At 37.2% G+C, this 12,385-nt stretch overlaps 1 protein-coding gene across 3 annotated transcripts in view; it reads left to right on the top strand.

Annotated features, from left to right (window-relative positions):
• The window catches only part of il1rapl2 (interleukin 1 receptor accessory protein-like 2), a 282,978-nt gene that overhangs the window by 234,393 nt on the left and 36,200 nt on the right, over window positions 1-12,385 (top strand). For all 3 annotated transcript variants that reach the window (XM_055177737.2, XM_055177738.2, XM_055177739.2), the window contains one exon: window positions 12,038-12,112. In XM_055177737.2, coding sequence (XP_055033712.2) covers window positions 12,038-12,112 — 75 coding nt within the window. The remainder of the gene's footprint in view (window positions 1-12,037; window positions 12,113-12,385) is intronic.

Genomic DNA, 12,385 nt, shown 5'->3' with positions numbered 1-12,385 from the left:
ACCACTTCTCGACCATATAAAACACAACATGCAAGTAAAAGTACTTATTTAGTATTTATTTGGTTTTTATGGCATAAATTGACCAATAAGCAATAGTGTAAAAGTATTACAAACAACTCACATTGGAAACCTTGGAAACTGATGCCATCACTTCATATGAAGAACGTCTCAGTTACGACCGTAACCTCTGTTCCCTGAGATAGGGAAACAATATGCTGTGTCATGAAATTACACTTTTGGGGAAAGCCATTAGCGTTTATGCATCTGAATAATTTGTAAAACCAGTCCATCTTATAGGCGACAGGGGATGATGTCACAAGTGTGAGGAATACTGGAAGGCCAAAAATGGAAAATGCAAACAGATCATTACAGCTTCTGGAAAGAAAGTGAAGCAAGCGCTACAGGTACAAAGAGTTATGGCAATGAGACACAGCGTCTCAGGGAATAGAGGTTACAGTCGTAACCAAGACGTTCCCTTTCGAGGAAACTCTACACTGCGTTATGAAATGACACTTTGGGGAATGAAATGCCTACTATCCCATAAGGATTGTGTCTGTCCTGTGTGAAAGTGTTATGCACATATCAGGACATAAGAACCGGATTCAGGTATAAAAGAGAGGTCCAAACTGTAGTACCTCATAAACGTATGCAGGGTGGATCACGCTGCAGTATCCCACACATATTGCATAGAGGCCCAAGTTTAAAGGGCCTGAGAAGATGCCATACTCCTAATAGAATGTGCCCTGATTAGCAGAGGTAAAGGCAATCTGCGTACCTCATAAAAAAGCTTCCACAATTAGATTCATGATGGTCTGCTTGGAGGCAGGTTGACCCTTGTTTAAGGCTTCAAAGCAAACCAAAAGTTGATCAGATCTTCTCCACAGAGAAGACCTTCTTACATACTGTTTTAATGCCCTAACAGGGCATAATAAAAATAATCTTTACCCACCGACTCCTAAGGGGGGATGAAGACCTTAAGATTTAAGTTCCTGGCCACATGACTAGAAACCTTGGGTCTATACCTTGGCATCGGGTATAGAATGGCTTTAATTCTGCATGGAGTGAACTTTAGACATGAAAGAGATGCAGATAACGCTTAAAGGTCACCCACGCTCCTCAGAGAGGCGATGGCCAAAATCAATTATTATTGAGTGACAGAAGTAATATACAGTAAGGTCCCTTATTGGAACTCTTCCTGTGAAGGAGGCCTCATCCTCAATTTACCACACAGGAAATGAACATCTAAGGGATAAATCCCTAAAGACCCCTCAAGTAGGGGTGTGTGAGAAGGCTGCAGTATATACTTTTTAAAGTAGACGGCGCAAAACCTGAATAAATAATTCCAGAAGAGAATTCCAGAAGACACTTAGGCAATTCATAACTGGGTCAATATGCCTGATATACAGTTTTCTGGTGGAAGGAGATCTATAGTTAAGTATGGTCTCAACAACCTCAGTTGAGAGACCCTGATTAACAAACTGATCCCCTACAGGGGCCAAACCCATAATTTCCATATTCGAAAATATGGCACCCCTGCCTGCATCAGAAAGTTCCTCCTCAGATAAATCTCCCATGGTTGACCTGGTAGGAGAGCTAAGAGTTCTGAAAACCAAACTCAGGCCACAAAAAAGGGGCTGTTCGTTCAGCTAACAGTTCTTGCCAATATATGTGCCAGAGGAGATGTAGCCCTCTCCACAGGCCTCTCACTATGTGATCTGCCACTATCGCTCCCCAGCCTGTGAGGCACACAATGACATACTGTCTGACATTGCGCCAGATGTGTCTGCATCGTCACCAAATGCCAAACCACTGTGAGAAACAATGTTCTTTGTTGAGGGGTTAGATTGCTCTTTTTATGGCTTTAAGTCCAGACATTTCATATTTGAGGAATTACATCATGATGCAGAACTGCCATCTCGTGAGACTGAGCCAACACCAGCCAGTTGTCTAAGGGAATCTCCTGAAGTCTCAGTGGAGCAAGGGGTGAATCTATACATTTGTCAACATGCGAGGGGAAAAGAGCTAGGCTGACCAGAAGCACCTGATATTGGTACGCTTTTCTTCCAAAAACGAACCTCAGAAAATTCCGATAAAGATATAGAAGTACACATTTTCCAAATATCTTCCGTAAAGCCCGGACTGAATCTCAAGGGGAGAATCATTCCCTATGTCCACTTTAACCAAGAGATTTAAAACTTCTTATTGTAACACCTGAGCTTTCATGGGGTCCACCTCATGAACCAAGGGGATGAACAATGAACTGCATCCTGTACCCTTTTTCTATAGTGAGAAGAAGCCAATTTATTCGATTTGGCAGTTTCCTTTACTCGTGGAGGAAGTGTGTTAGAGCAGTAATTCTCAAACTGTGGTCCGCCAAAAGATGACCTAAACTAGGCAAGTGTTTATACAATCTTCACTTATTTAAGTAGATTTTTAATGCACTTGCAAAACTGTGATATCAGTTCTTGTCATTCTGTTTTAATAACGTAAAAATGGATCGATGGCTAAATTAAAATCCACAGATCTATTAGTTTTGTAATGTACTAGTTTTGGTTTCATGTGTAAAATCCCTGTAATTTCAGTGATTTTGGAGATTAAGGTGAACATTTTTTTTCAGCATTTTATTGTTACCATAGTTACAACCATAGACTTCATATACCCACCACCTCAGTTTTAAACTAATGGCTTTTTGGAATGACATTAAGTGGGACCTAGGCTGTTATAGTATGTTTAATTGCAGTTTTTTTTTCATATGTGCAGTTTGTTGTTCAAGCTGTAACTCATTTCACATTTACTTGTTCAAATGAAATAAAATTCATATAATAATTTCTGAACATAGCATTGCATTTGTGTTTAAAAAATTAGTTTTTGACTTGAAACAGTTGCATATTAAACTTAAATTTAGCTTATCCTTCCTATTTTGTTGTTTTTTTGGGGGCGTGTTAGAGTGGGATTCTGTTAGGTGGTCCTCAGAAAAAAATTGTAAGATAAAGTGGTCCTTGGGCTGAAAAAGTTTGAGAAACACTGTGTTAGAGAGACCAACCTCTCAACGCTGGGTTTGGTTGTGTGATCGGCAGGGCATTTATTTTCTTTTGCTACAGTATTTTATAATGGATTCATAGTTCTAAAAACCTCTATGGGTCGAGATGAACCCATATACTGTAAGCTGACATGCCCCGAAGCATCATAAACGGTGGGGTTAATACATCGATTTTCTGTGGGCTCTTTGGGAGAGCAGACTTTGTCTGCATGTCTGGTGGTAAGGTGAACCTGGCGCAAGGGGAGGTGTTAGAGAGTTCAAAACGAGCATAGAACTTGTTCAGGGCATCAGGTAAAAAGAATCTGCCAGGCACACAGCATCTTTCTTCTTATAGTGTATAATGTTCTTGATGCCTCACCACATCCTCCAAGTCTCTGTGGTGGTCAAAAAATGCCCCTGTATTTGAAGAACATAGCTGGCCTTGGCTCTTTTAATTCCTGCATTTAGGTTCCTCCTTGCTGTTCTTAGTGCCACTGCGTCCCCAGACCTAAACGCAGAGTCCCATGCTTTCAGAACGGACCTCCCCAGATTCCAGATTCACCAAACTTTCATATGTTCCTGCATCCTTGACTCTCAAAACAAACACATGGATGTGCAGCAGCACACAAACAGTTTTAAATATGAAAAAATAAAGGATTAAAATGTGAAAGATTATTATTGAGTATCTTGGACATAAATGAGGACCGATTATGAGACGTTAGAAGGCGTAAAGAGCAGCTTCACCTGCAGCCTGGTAAGTAATTAAATGTTTTGCTTTAAACAAATGCAAATATTGAATTTTTTTAAATGCTACCCCACGGATTTATCGTATATGATGACTTTGTATCTGTGGATATGGTGAGATGAGAACCTTCATGTAATGCTTTTTAATACACTCACGGTGCTGTCAGAGTGATAAAAGGTTTCGGCTCTCCACATGTTTGTAAATTCTTTATCTCCTGTTTGTTTACAACAAAGTATTTTTAGAGTACAAACCTTTTCTTGCATATTTGTAAATAATTTTTTGAGATTACACTGATCATGTAGGCTATCCAAACATTTACAGCAATTAAAAGCCTGATAATTTTACATCCATGACTGAAAGAAAGCGACTTTTTAATAAAAAATAACAATTTCAATACAAATGAAAACATAGACATTTTTAAACATCAATCTTAAAGTGGGGGTCTTCTTCCTCGGCTTATATTTTTCACTTTCAAATTCCGCCATCTAGGGGGATGAGAGCTGAGACTCTCATTGGTTTATTGCAAATTATGCCCAAAACACATCTATTAATCATTACGAGAATAGGAACAACCCTTTTAGACTGTGCGCTTGGCACACAAACCATTTTCCCCCTCATTACTTTAGCAAAAGTGAATTCGGACACACCTGTTTAGACTGTGCCCCGTGCGCTTTAGACAATACACTTAGATCAATAAAATAGGGCCCCAAGTGTTAAAAATTAACACAACCTTTCGTAGAGTGTACTTAATCAACATCATAACAACATCAGTGCATCAAGTTCTGTTCTTGCTCCAATTGATGATATGTAAGGTCAAGTAACCTCTTAAACGCTGTGTAGCCGGTTTAAAAAAAATCGCATGATAAAAGGTTTCTGAAATGAGTCGATTTTTAATAGATATCTGCTTATTTTATGCAAGTAAACACGCTCACCCACCTTAGTTTTAAACAGTCCACAGTCGTTCTTGTAAGCTTTATAGATACTGTACTCCTCTTGCCCAATCACGCTGATTGAAATAATGTTATCGAGCCAAATGTCTGTGAAAACCATAATGTTGCAGTCCAGAAACATTTTCTGAGTAATCCAAAGCTCAATTTAGCAAACCAAAATGTCATTCTCATATACCTCTGACATCACTGAGCTTCAAAGAGATATCAGCCTACATTACATGGCTTCTAATGCCTTTCTCACACTGTTATGCTGCAACAGAAAATATACGCATGCCATAGGTCATGATTTTTAAATCTGTACTCAATGTCTCAGAATGACTGCCTACAAAACACACAGTTTCTGATACTTTTGATGGCAAATGTGTTGTCTAGTGTAATTGATAGTGTTGCTACTGCACTCTTTTTTAAGTTAATATTCTGAAAGAAAGTAAGAAATAAGTGTTTCTAATAAGAGTATTCCGAAAATATACATAGCAGTGGCAGACGGTGACTTCTTTTTTCGAGGGCACTCGATGGGAAGTTTGTCACAACATGTATGTAGCCCGTCATGTGTGTGGTTCCTTATTTCAAAACATGTGTTCTGCACGTCAAGAGATCCTGTGTGCATCACGTGTTTTGTCAAAATAAGAGCCTGCTGCAGATGCATCTAAAGGGTTTATGATAAAAGAGATGTATGTGTTAGCCAGATACTCACATAATCTCGCGCGTAATCAGAAGTTACTGTTTAGGGGGTGTCTTGCGTGTATTTTGTGAACGTGAGCATCTCTTTTATCATAAAAGGTTTTGACGCATGTGCACATTGTTCACATGACGCAACAAACATATATTTTAAAAAAGTAAGCAACACACATATTTTGAATTAGCACCCCTCTGATGAGCAGTCACGAGCCGCCACTGATACAAAGTGCATATAGACGGGTTGCAGGTTTACAAACATTACAGGGTTACTTGGCATTTTGACTTACAGACACCGCTACTGGCCTACAACACAATGCACGTCTCTTCTTTCTGCCTCAGTTAATGACGTCGCCGTGCAACCCGTCTATATACTGCATATACATTACTGGACAGTGGTACAGTATAGACAATTAAGTACTTGTTTTATCATACCATTGTCACAGTATAAAGGTTGCTCATTTCCATAATAACACCACAAAGTTGTCGTTTAATTTCAGTAACTGTTATGTTAGCCATAAAAACTTCATATTATAATTACTATGGGAAAATGATTCTTGTAAATTTGATGGCTTCTGTGTAATGAGGTTCTTGTTCATAAAGATGTATTGTTTCTCCTGAATGCATGTTAATAAATAATTCATGCATGAAGCGCTTAGTGGACTATGTCTACATTTTTCACATTGCTATTTAGTGCATAATGCATTCACTGTATATGACGGTGGCCCAGAGATATACAATAACATTTGGAAAACAATTAAATTACCAGACAGTTAGGCCAAAGCTTAAGAGAAATAGGCCAACAAAATGAAATTTAGAAAGCACAAAAAATTCAAGCCACAGCACAACATAAATGCATCTAACCAATAGGGGAAAACAAGTTTTATTTTTTAAATATTACAGATATAATAATTTCTGTCTATACGTATTAATCAACACTAAAATTAAGACACTTTTTGAGTTTACTTATTTTGACAAGTGATAGGAGAAATGCAGTCCTTCTTTACTGATGACAGTAAAATATGATTGACAGGATGATGGCGGAGGCAAAAGCACAAGAGATTTTATACAAAGGTTAAAAAGAAATGTTTCTTTAAAGGACATTTCACCAAACGGTTCCTTATGAAACCAAAAATGGTTCTTAAATGGCATCGTACCTTTATTTTTAAGAGTGTACTGTATGCCCAGGAAAAGCTTTGTTCTTCATGCACCATGACACCAGTGCAATATTAAAATTGGTTAACGTTTGGGCCAGAAAACATTTACACAAGTTGTATGTGAAAAGAATTGCTATGTTTATATGGTCAAATGAAACCACTCTGCTAAATACACATTTCAACTTCAACAGCTTTCGGATTCTGTGAATTCTTTCCTGGTCTGCATGTTTTGTAGGAAGTGTGAAACCTGAGGGTGGCTAACGTAGACTTTTCATGAGAAATGTATTTAAATTGAAAGTGATGAAATTGTGTAAGGGGACTGGAAATATTCACGATAGGAGCGTGATGTCCTCTGTGTTCCAGAAGAATTCAGGTGGTGGAGGGGAACTGATTGGTCCAGGTGTATGAGGTCATGTGGTCATGATATAAATGGCAGCTCGGTTATGTCACGATGTAGCTGGATTTTGCGGACAGCTGGTGTATGCTTGTGGAAGACCGGTCTCATAGACAGAAAGAGATGTGAGACTGGGTTTATGACAGTAGTGATAGCAATGGTTCACCTTATCATGTGTGCCATTAGAGCTACTGTAAATTGTCACGCCTCGCTATTTAAGTGCTCACCCGTGATGTGAGTCCAGGCGCAGGTTAGTCATGGACAGATCAGAGCAACTGTGATTTAAAAGTAAAATGTTTAGTTCACTTGCTGTTGGACTTGAAATGTACAATATCAGATTGAAACAGTTTCTGTGAATCTTGACTGTTTACATCATTTGTCCTCAACATGTGTCCAGGCAATACATACTTGTGTAATGTGCTTTAAATGTTATTCACCCAATATGTATTTTGCTGTGCCCATGACACCAGTGCAATAGTAATATGGGCCAGAAAAATTGTATTTATCTCAATTTTATTTTTGTGCCAAAGCATTAAACAGGCATAACTTGAAAACTCTATTAACCCCTTTTTAAAACCCCATTTAAAAGGCTGTGTTTTTATTCACAGTGCTTTGTCAGATCTCCACCAGTCATGTTAATGATCAGCATAATATTAGTAACATAAAGTCTTGTGTTTCTTTAACGGCAGAGTCATGTTAAAGTATATACAGGACATGTTTTTATGATTCAGTGCAAAGGCTGACATACAGTCTAACAGGGTGAGAAATAGTCATAATAGAAGGCAACAGAGAAAATCTTCTTTCACATTTTATAGTGGTTGGCAAACCAGCAGAAAGAGGGGCACAGCTTAGATTACGGCCCACAATGTGCCGCGTAATTAAACAGAATTTACAGCATATTTGTAACAACAGAGTACCTCTACAGTTTGTACTTTAAGGTATAGGGGAACAATATGTGAAGTTTGCGGTAATAATGGGGTAAAAATTACAAATGAAAGGATACACTATGCAAATTGTTGTATTTGATTTATTCTTTTAATAATGTTCACGGTGTGCATGCTGCTCAGATTCGGTCTTTGGAGATTTATTTTCGTTTCAAAGATGTACTCTTAGAATTAAAAAACAACAAGTGTGATTTTATAAATATTACATTTTAATAGGAAAAAGGTTCTGTGTAAGTGACAGAATTAGTTGAATGATTTGGTCAGGGCCGGTTCTAGATATTTGGAGGCCCTTGGCAAAATTAGTGTTGGAGGCACCTTTCATTTCATTTTTCATTTTCATTTTATTGTTTATTTTTACAGGGACAATGCGCAATTATATGTAATTGCACCAGATTTAGCTAAAAGCTAGTTTAAATCTGCTGTTCCTGGGCAGGTAAACAAATAAAATAACATACAACATTACATATATACATAAAACATCACAATACTTATGTCTAGGAATGTAACATTTAAAAATCAGTAAATAAAACCGATAATTTACAGCATAATTATTGATGGTTGCAGATTTGTTCTGATAATAGCCAGTATTTAAGCTAATTTTTAAAACTTGAAAAGCTATCAAGGCTTCGGATGTTTATAGGTAAGAAATTCCACATCCCCATTACTCTAACCGAAAAAGCTTTTGGACCAAAGGCTGTTTTTCTATACTTGCTTTTTAAAAGACAAATATTGATCTATTATTATTCCTAAATATTTAACATGTGTCACAGATTTGATTGCTTCACCATTCAATATGATATCTGGATTCACAGAGTTCTGTTTTCGTACAGTAAAATGCATACAAACTGTTTTGCTTACATTAGGGGACAAACAGGACTCATTTAACCAATCTGAGACTTTCAACATTGCAGATGACAGTTTGCTTGCAGCTAATTCTTTAGTTCTTGCATGAGTAAAAAGCACAGTATCATATGCATACATTATAAGATTAACACCTGGACATACTTGAGGGAGATCATTAATATAAATACAAAAATATAAAAATAAAATCGGTCCTAAAATTGACCCTTGTGGAACCCCTGTAGGACACCTGTAGGACACACCTCGCACCCCTCTAATTTTCAGAATAATGTACTCAATTTATTAACAAATGGATTAAATTTATGTTAAAATGTTATTAGAAATATTGCAAAAGTACATGTGTTAAACATTTTAAGGCAGGTAAAATTTGTTGTTGTGGATGTTGTTGTAATTTATTTAAAAATCCAGCATTTTTGGGATAACACAGGATAACAGTTTTGCTTTCTCCAGAGAGTAAAATTAAAAAGACAACACTACATTGCAAAAACCCTTACCCAAAAAAGTACAGATGAACACCTCCTAGACATTATTTCAGTAAATGAGCATAAGTATCTTTTATTGTTTTTTTATTTTAGCTTGGTATGAACATGATTTCCCCTCTTGCTGAACCAATATACAGTATACAGTATGTATTGCAATACCTTATACACCTTAAATATCAATACAAATAGCTGCTACTGGAAGTTAAACAGACAAACTACTAAACAGAATAATTAAATTGTTGGATAATTTTTCAATAAATATGCATCATGTTTTGAAAAAAATGTAGAGGACTTACAAAGATATACATTGAATTTACTTTTGTTGTTTAAATACAAACTTTTTAACAGGGCTATTTTGATAGTCAGTAATGCTATTGTGCACATGTATTCAAAGTGTCTTAACAGAGTCAGCAGCGCTCAAGTTTTATCTGTCCTGCATTTACGTTTATACACAAAGTTTATTTTTACAATGCATTACAATCATTTCAAAATACCTGCATCATGTGCTCCACTGTCTTTGCATGCCGCTTTCGCTAAGAAGGAAAGGATGTGATTGCAGCTGAGTGACTTTAAGTGACGCTATAAGCCGCTGAGTTTTAAATGCTGTTATTCATATAGGCCAGGCGTCTTTTAAAGTACAGCGAGAGCTATTCGAGTAATCATACAGAGGAGCATACTTAGTAAATGATCTCACGGTACTTTAGGGTGTTTTCACACCTAGTTCGTTTGAGCCCTCCAAAAGCTCTCAGAGCAGTTCAGGGTGTATATGTGAACAAACCAAGTGATCTCAGACCCCCTTAAAAGGACCCAAAAGCGAACCGAACTCAGACCACTTCTGGAGGTCCAAAAAAAGAACTGGGTCCTCTTTGGAGTCCACTATATTGTGAACACCAAAAGGACTGAGGTCACATTCGGCTAATCCCTTTTTTGTTTCACTTTACAGTTTTTCTCAGTCGCTTTGGTGCATTTCTCACATCACTATTTAAATTTGCACAACAGTTAATGCAGTTCTCAAAACAATTAGTACAAACTGCAAAATCTAGTTGATAACCTGCAAAAGCGTGTCACTTGCTCAAAATGGATAGGTCATTCCACAAAAGCAAGTATTCATGTCAATGAAAGTGTCAGTTCATCAAAATGAAAAGTCTTGACACCATTGTTTATGAAGAAGATAGTCAAATGGCTTAACCATGTTTTCATTATGACAGTTTACTTTATAAATGTTTTCCAATGCCAAAAAGTCAATTCTTGGTGACATACCTGAAAATGCTCAAGACAGCACTATATACTATTTGCACAGCTATTTGAAAAATACAGTTAAGTTACACATTACTGTATTTAGTGAGGTAACTGAGTACAAGACACTGAATACTGTATGTATGTTTCTCATTTTTACTGCATGCTCTTTGCAATTCTAATTTGTTCACAGCATTGTGCAAAAGAAAAAATACACCCTTATTTACAACAAACATAAAGTTATTTTGCGTAAAGCTGTGCACAACAAACAATATTGCAGTACATACTGGAACTGAACATACAACATACATAGTACTGTAATCATTCATGCACATCCAGACTTTTCTCTCTGTCTGGCCACATAAATTCAGAAATTGTTCAATTTAGGAGACATTTTCAAGGGAAAATTTTTTTTTTTAAATTATTTTGACAACTAGTTCAACATTTTTGTATGTAATGATTCAAGCAATGAAATGAGGACTATTCGTTTTATATGGAATGACTATTCAGCATTCACTGGTTCTTTTAAAATGAACTATATGTGTGAAAACACCCTTAAAGTCATCCACCCGCGGTTCTTGCGGTGCAGCATAAAGTCGAACTCACTTTAAAACTTTGTCTATTGCCATCAGTAGTGGCAGTGGTGGACTAGCGCACATGGATTTAGCGGTTATGGAGGCCCCCCTCTAACCCTGATAGTCTAGGCATTTGTCTATTCTGCCTATATGTAGCGCCGGCCCTGGATTTGGTGTTATTTGAATTAAATGAACTGTCCTGGAGCCAATGTGCATAGCATGCACGCAGTAGAAAAAAACTCGCAGAGCTTCATGTTATCTCTAAACGTTATCGACAGCGTCATTATGTGCTAATGAAGTCATTTTTCATGTGAATTGTTACATTTCCCAGAGTATAGTAAGGCTGCAGTAGAGGCTGTGGAGCATTGGAGGTGTGTGAAAGGTGTGTGGCGTGATAAAGAGCTGTCAGTTTCGTGAGGGTGGCCCACTGAAGAATCCAGTCTTCTCTTGACAAGAATGATAGATTTCATTTGCATGCTAAAGCTGCAGCTGCATGCCCCTTTAAGATGGACGAGGGTCACAGCTCCATCTCTTAGTCCTGTAGCAGTGTTTCTGCACAATAGACAGACACAATTATACAGGGCTAAAGGATAAGCATTTGCACAGTGCCCGGGGACCCTCAACTCTCCTTGAGAGGTTACAGCAAAGAGAGACTGAGAGTTTTTTTTTTCATTTTCCTAAGATATATGCTCAATAATAACAACAGTGTACACTGTATAATCAGTTGAGGGTCTCAAAGAAAAGAGATAAACAAAATGTATAGCCTTAAAGGGACAGTAAACACACACATTCAGCTCTCCAGAAATATTATCCTTTCTGCATATTGTAACATATCTGTCTTATACACTTGAATATGTTTATTTTAATGAGATGATTTTTGTGTATAACTACTTCAATGATTACTAGATTAATGAAATCAGCTTGAGATCAGGGATAATATAGTTTAATTGGTTAAGATGCTTTATTCATCTTTGCTAATGTGTGTTTATCGTTTTGCAGCCCTTCTTACTACCAGACCACCGAAAGTCTTGTTCCCAATAGAGAGACGTGCTAATATTATAGACGTTCAACTCGGTAAGTTCCTCTTTACACTCTCACAAACATGCTGTCCCATCTATACACTAATTAAATGTTCACATCTACAGATAAGAACGATCCATTAGTACACAACAACAGACATTTTATTTTCAGTTTTCTTCTTTAGCTCAGCTGCTACAGTATGCCACTATGTGTTTATGTAAAGCATTGCATTAGCGATGCAAAGGTCATGGGTTTGAGACCAGTGAACACACATACTGATTAACAAAAATATAGGGAGGACAAGTTTTGAATTCTAATTACTCTCTG

Source organism: Misgurnus anguillicaudatus, chromosome 16, assembly GCF_027580225.2.
Source record: "Misgurnus anguillicaudatus chromosome 16, ASM2758022v2, whole genome shotgun sequence".
In the NCBI taxonomy this organism is placed as follows: domain Eukaryota; kingdom Metazoa; phylum Chordata; class Actinopteri; order Cypriniformes; family Cobitidae; genus Misgurnus; species Misgurnus anguillicaudatus.
The sequence above is the reverse complement of the archived record's forward strand: the minus strand, read 5'-3'. Positions and strand labels throughout refer to the sequence as shown.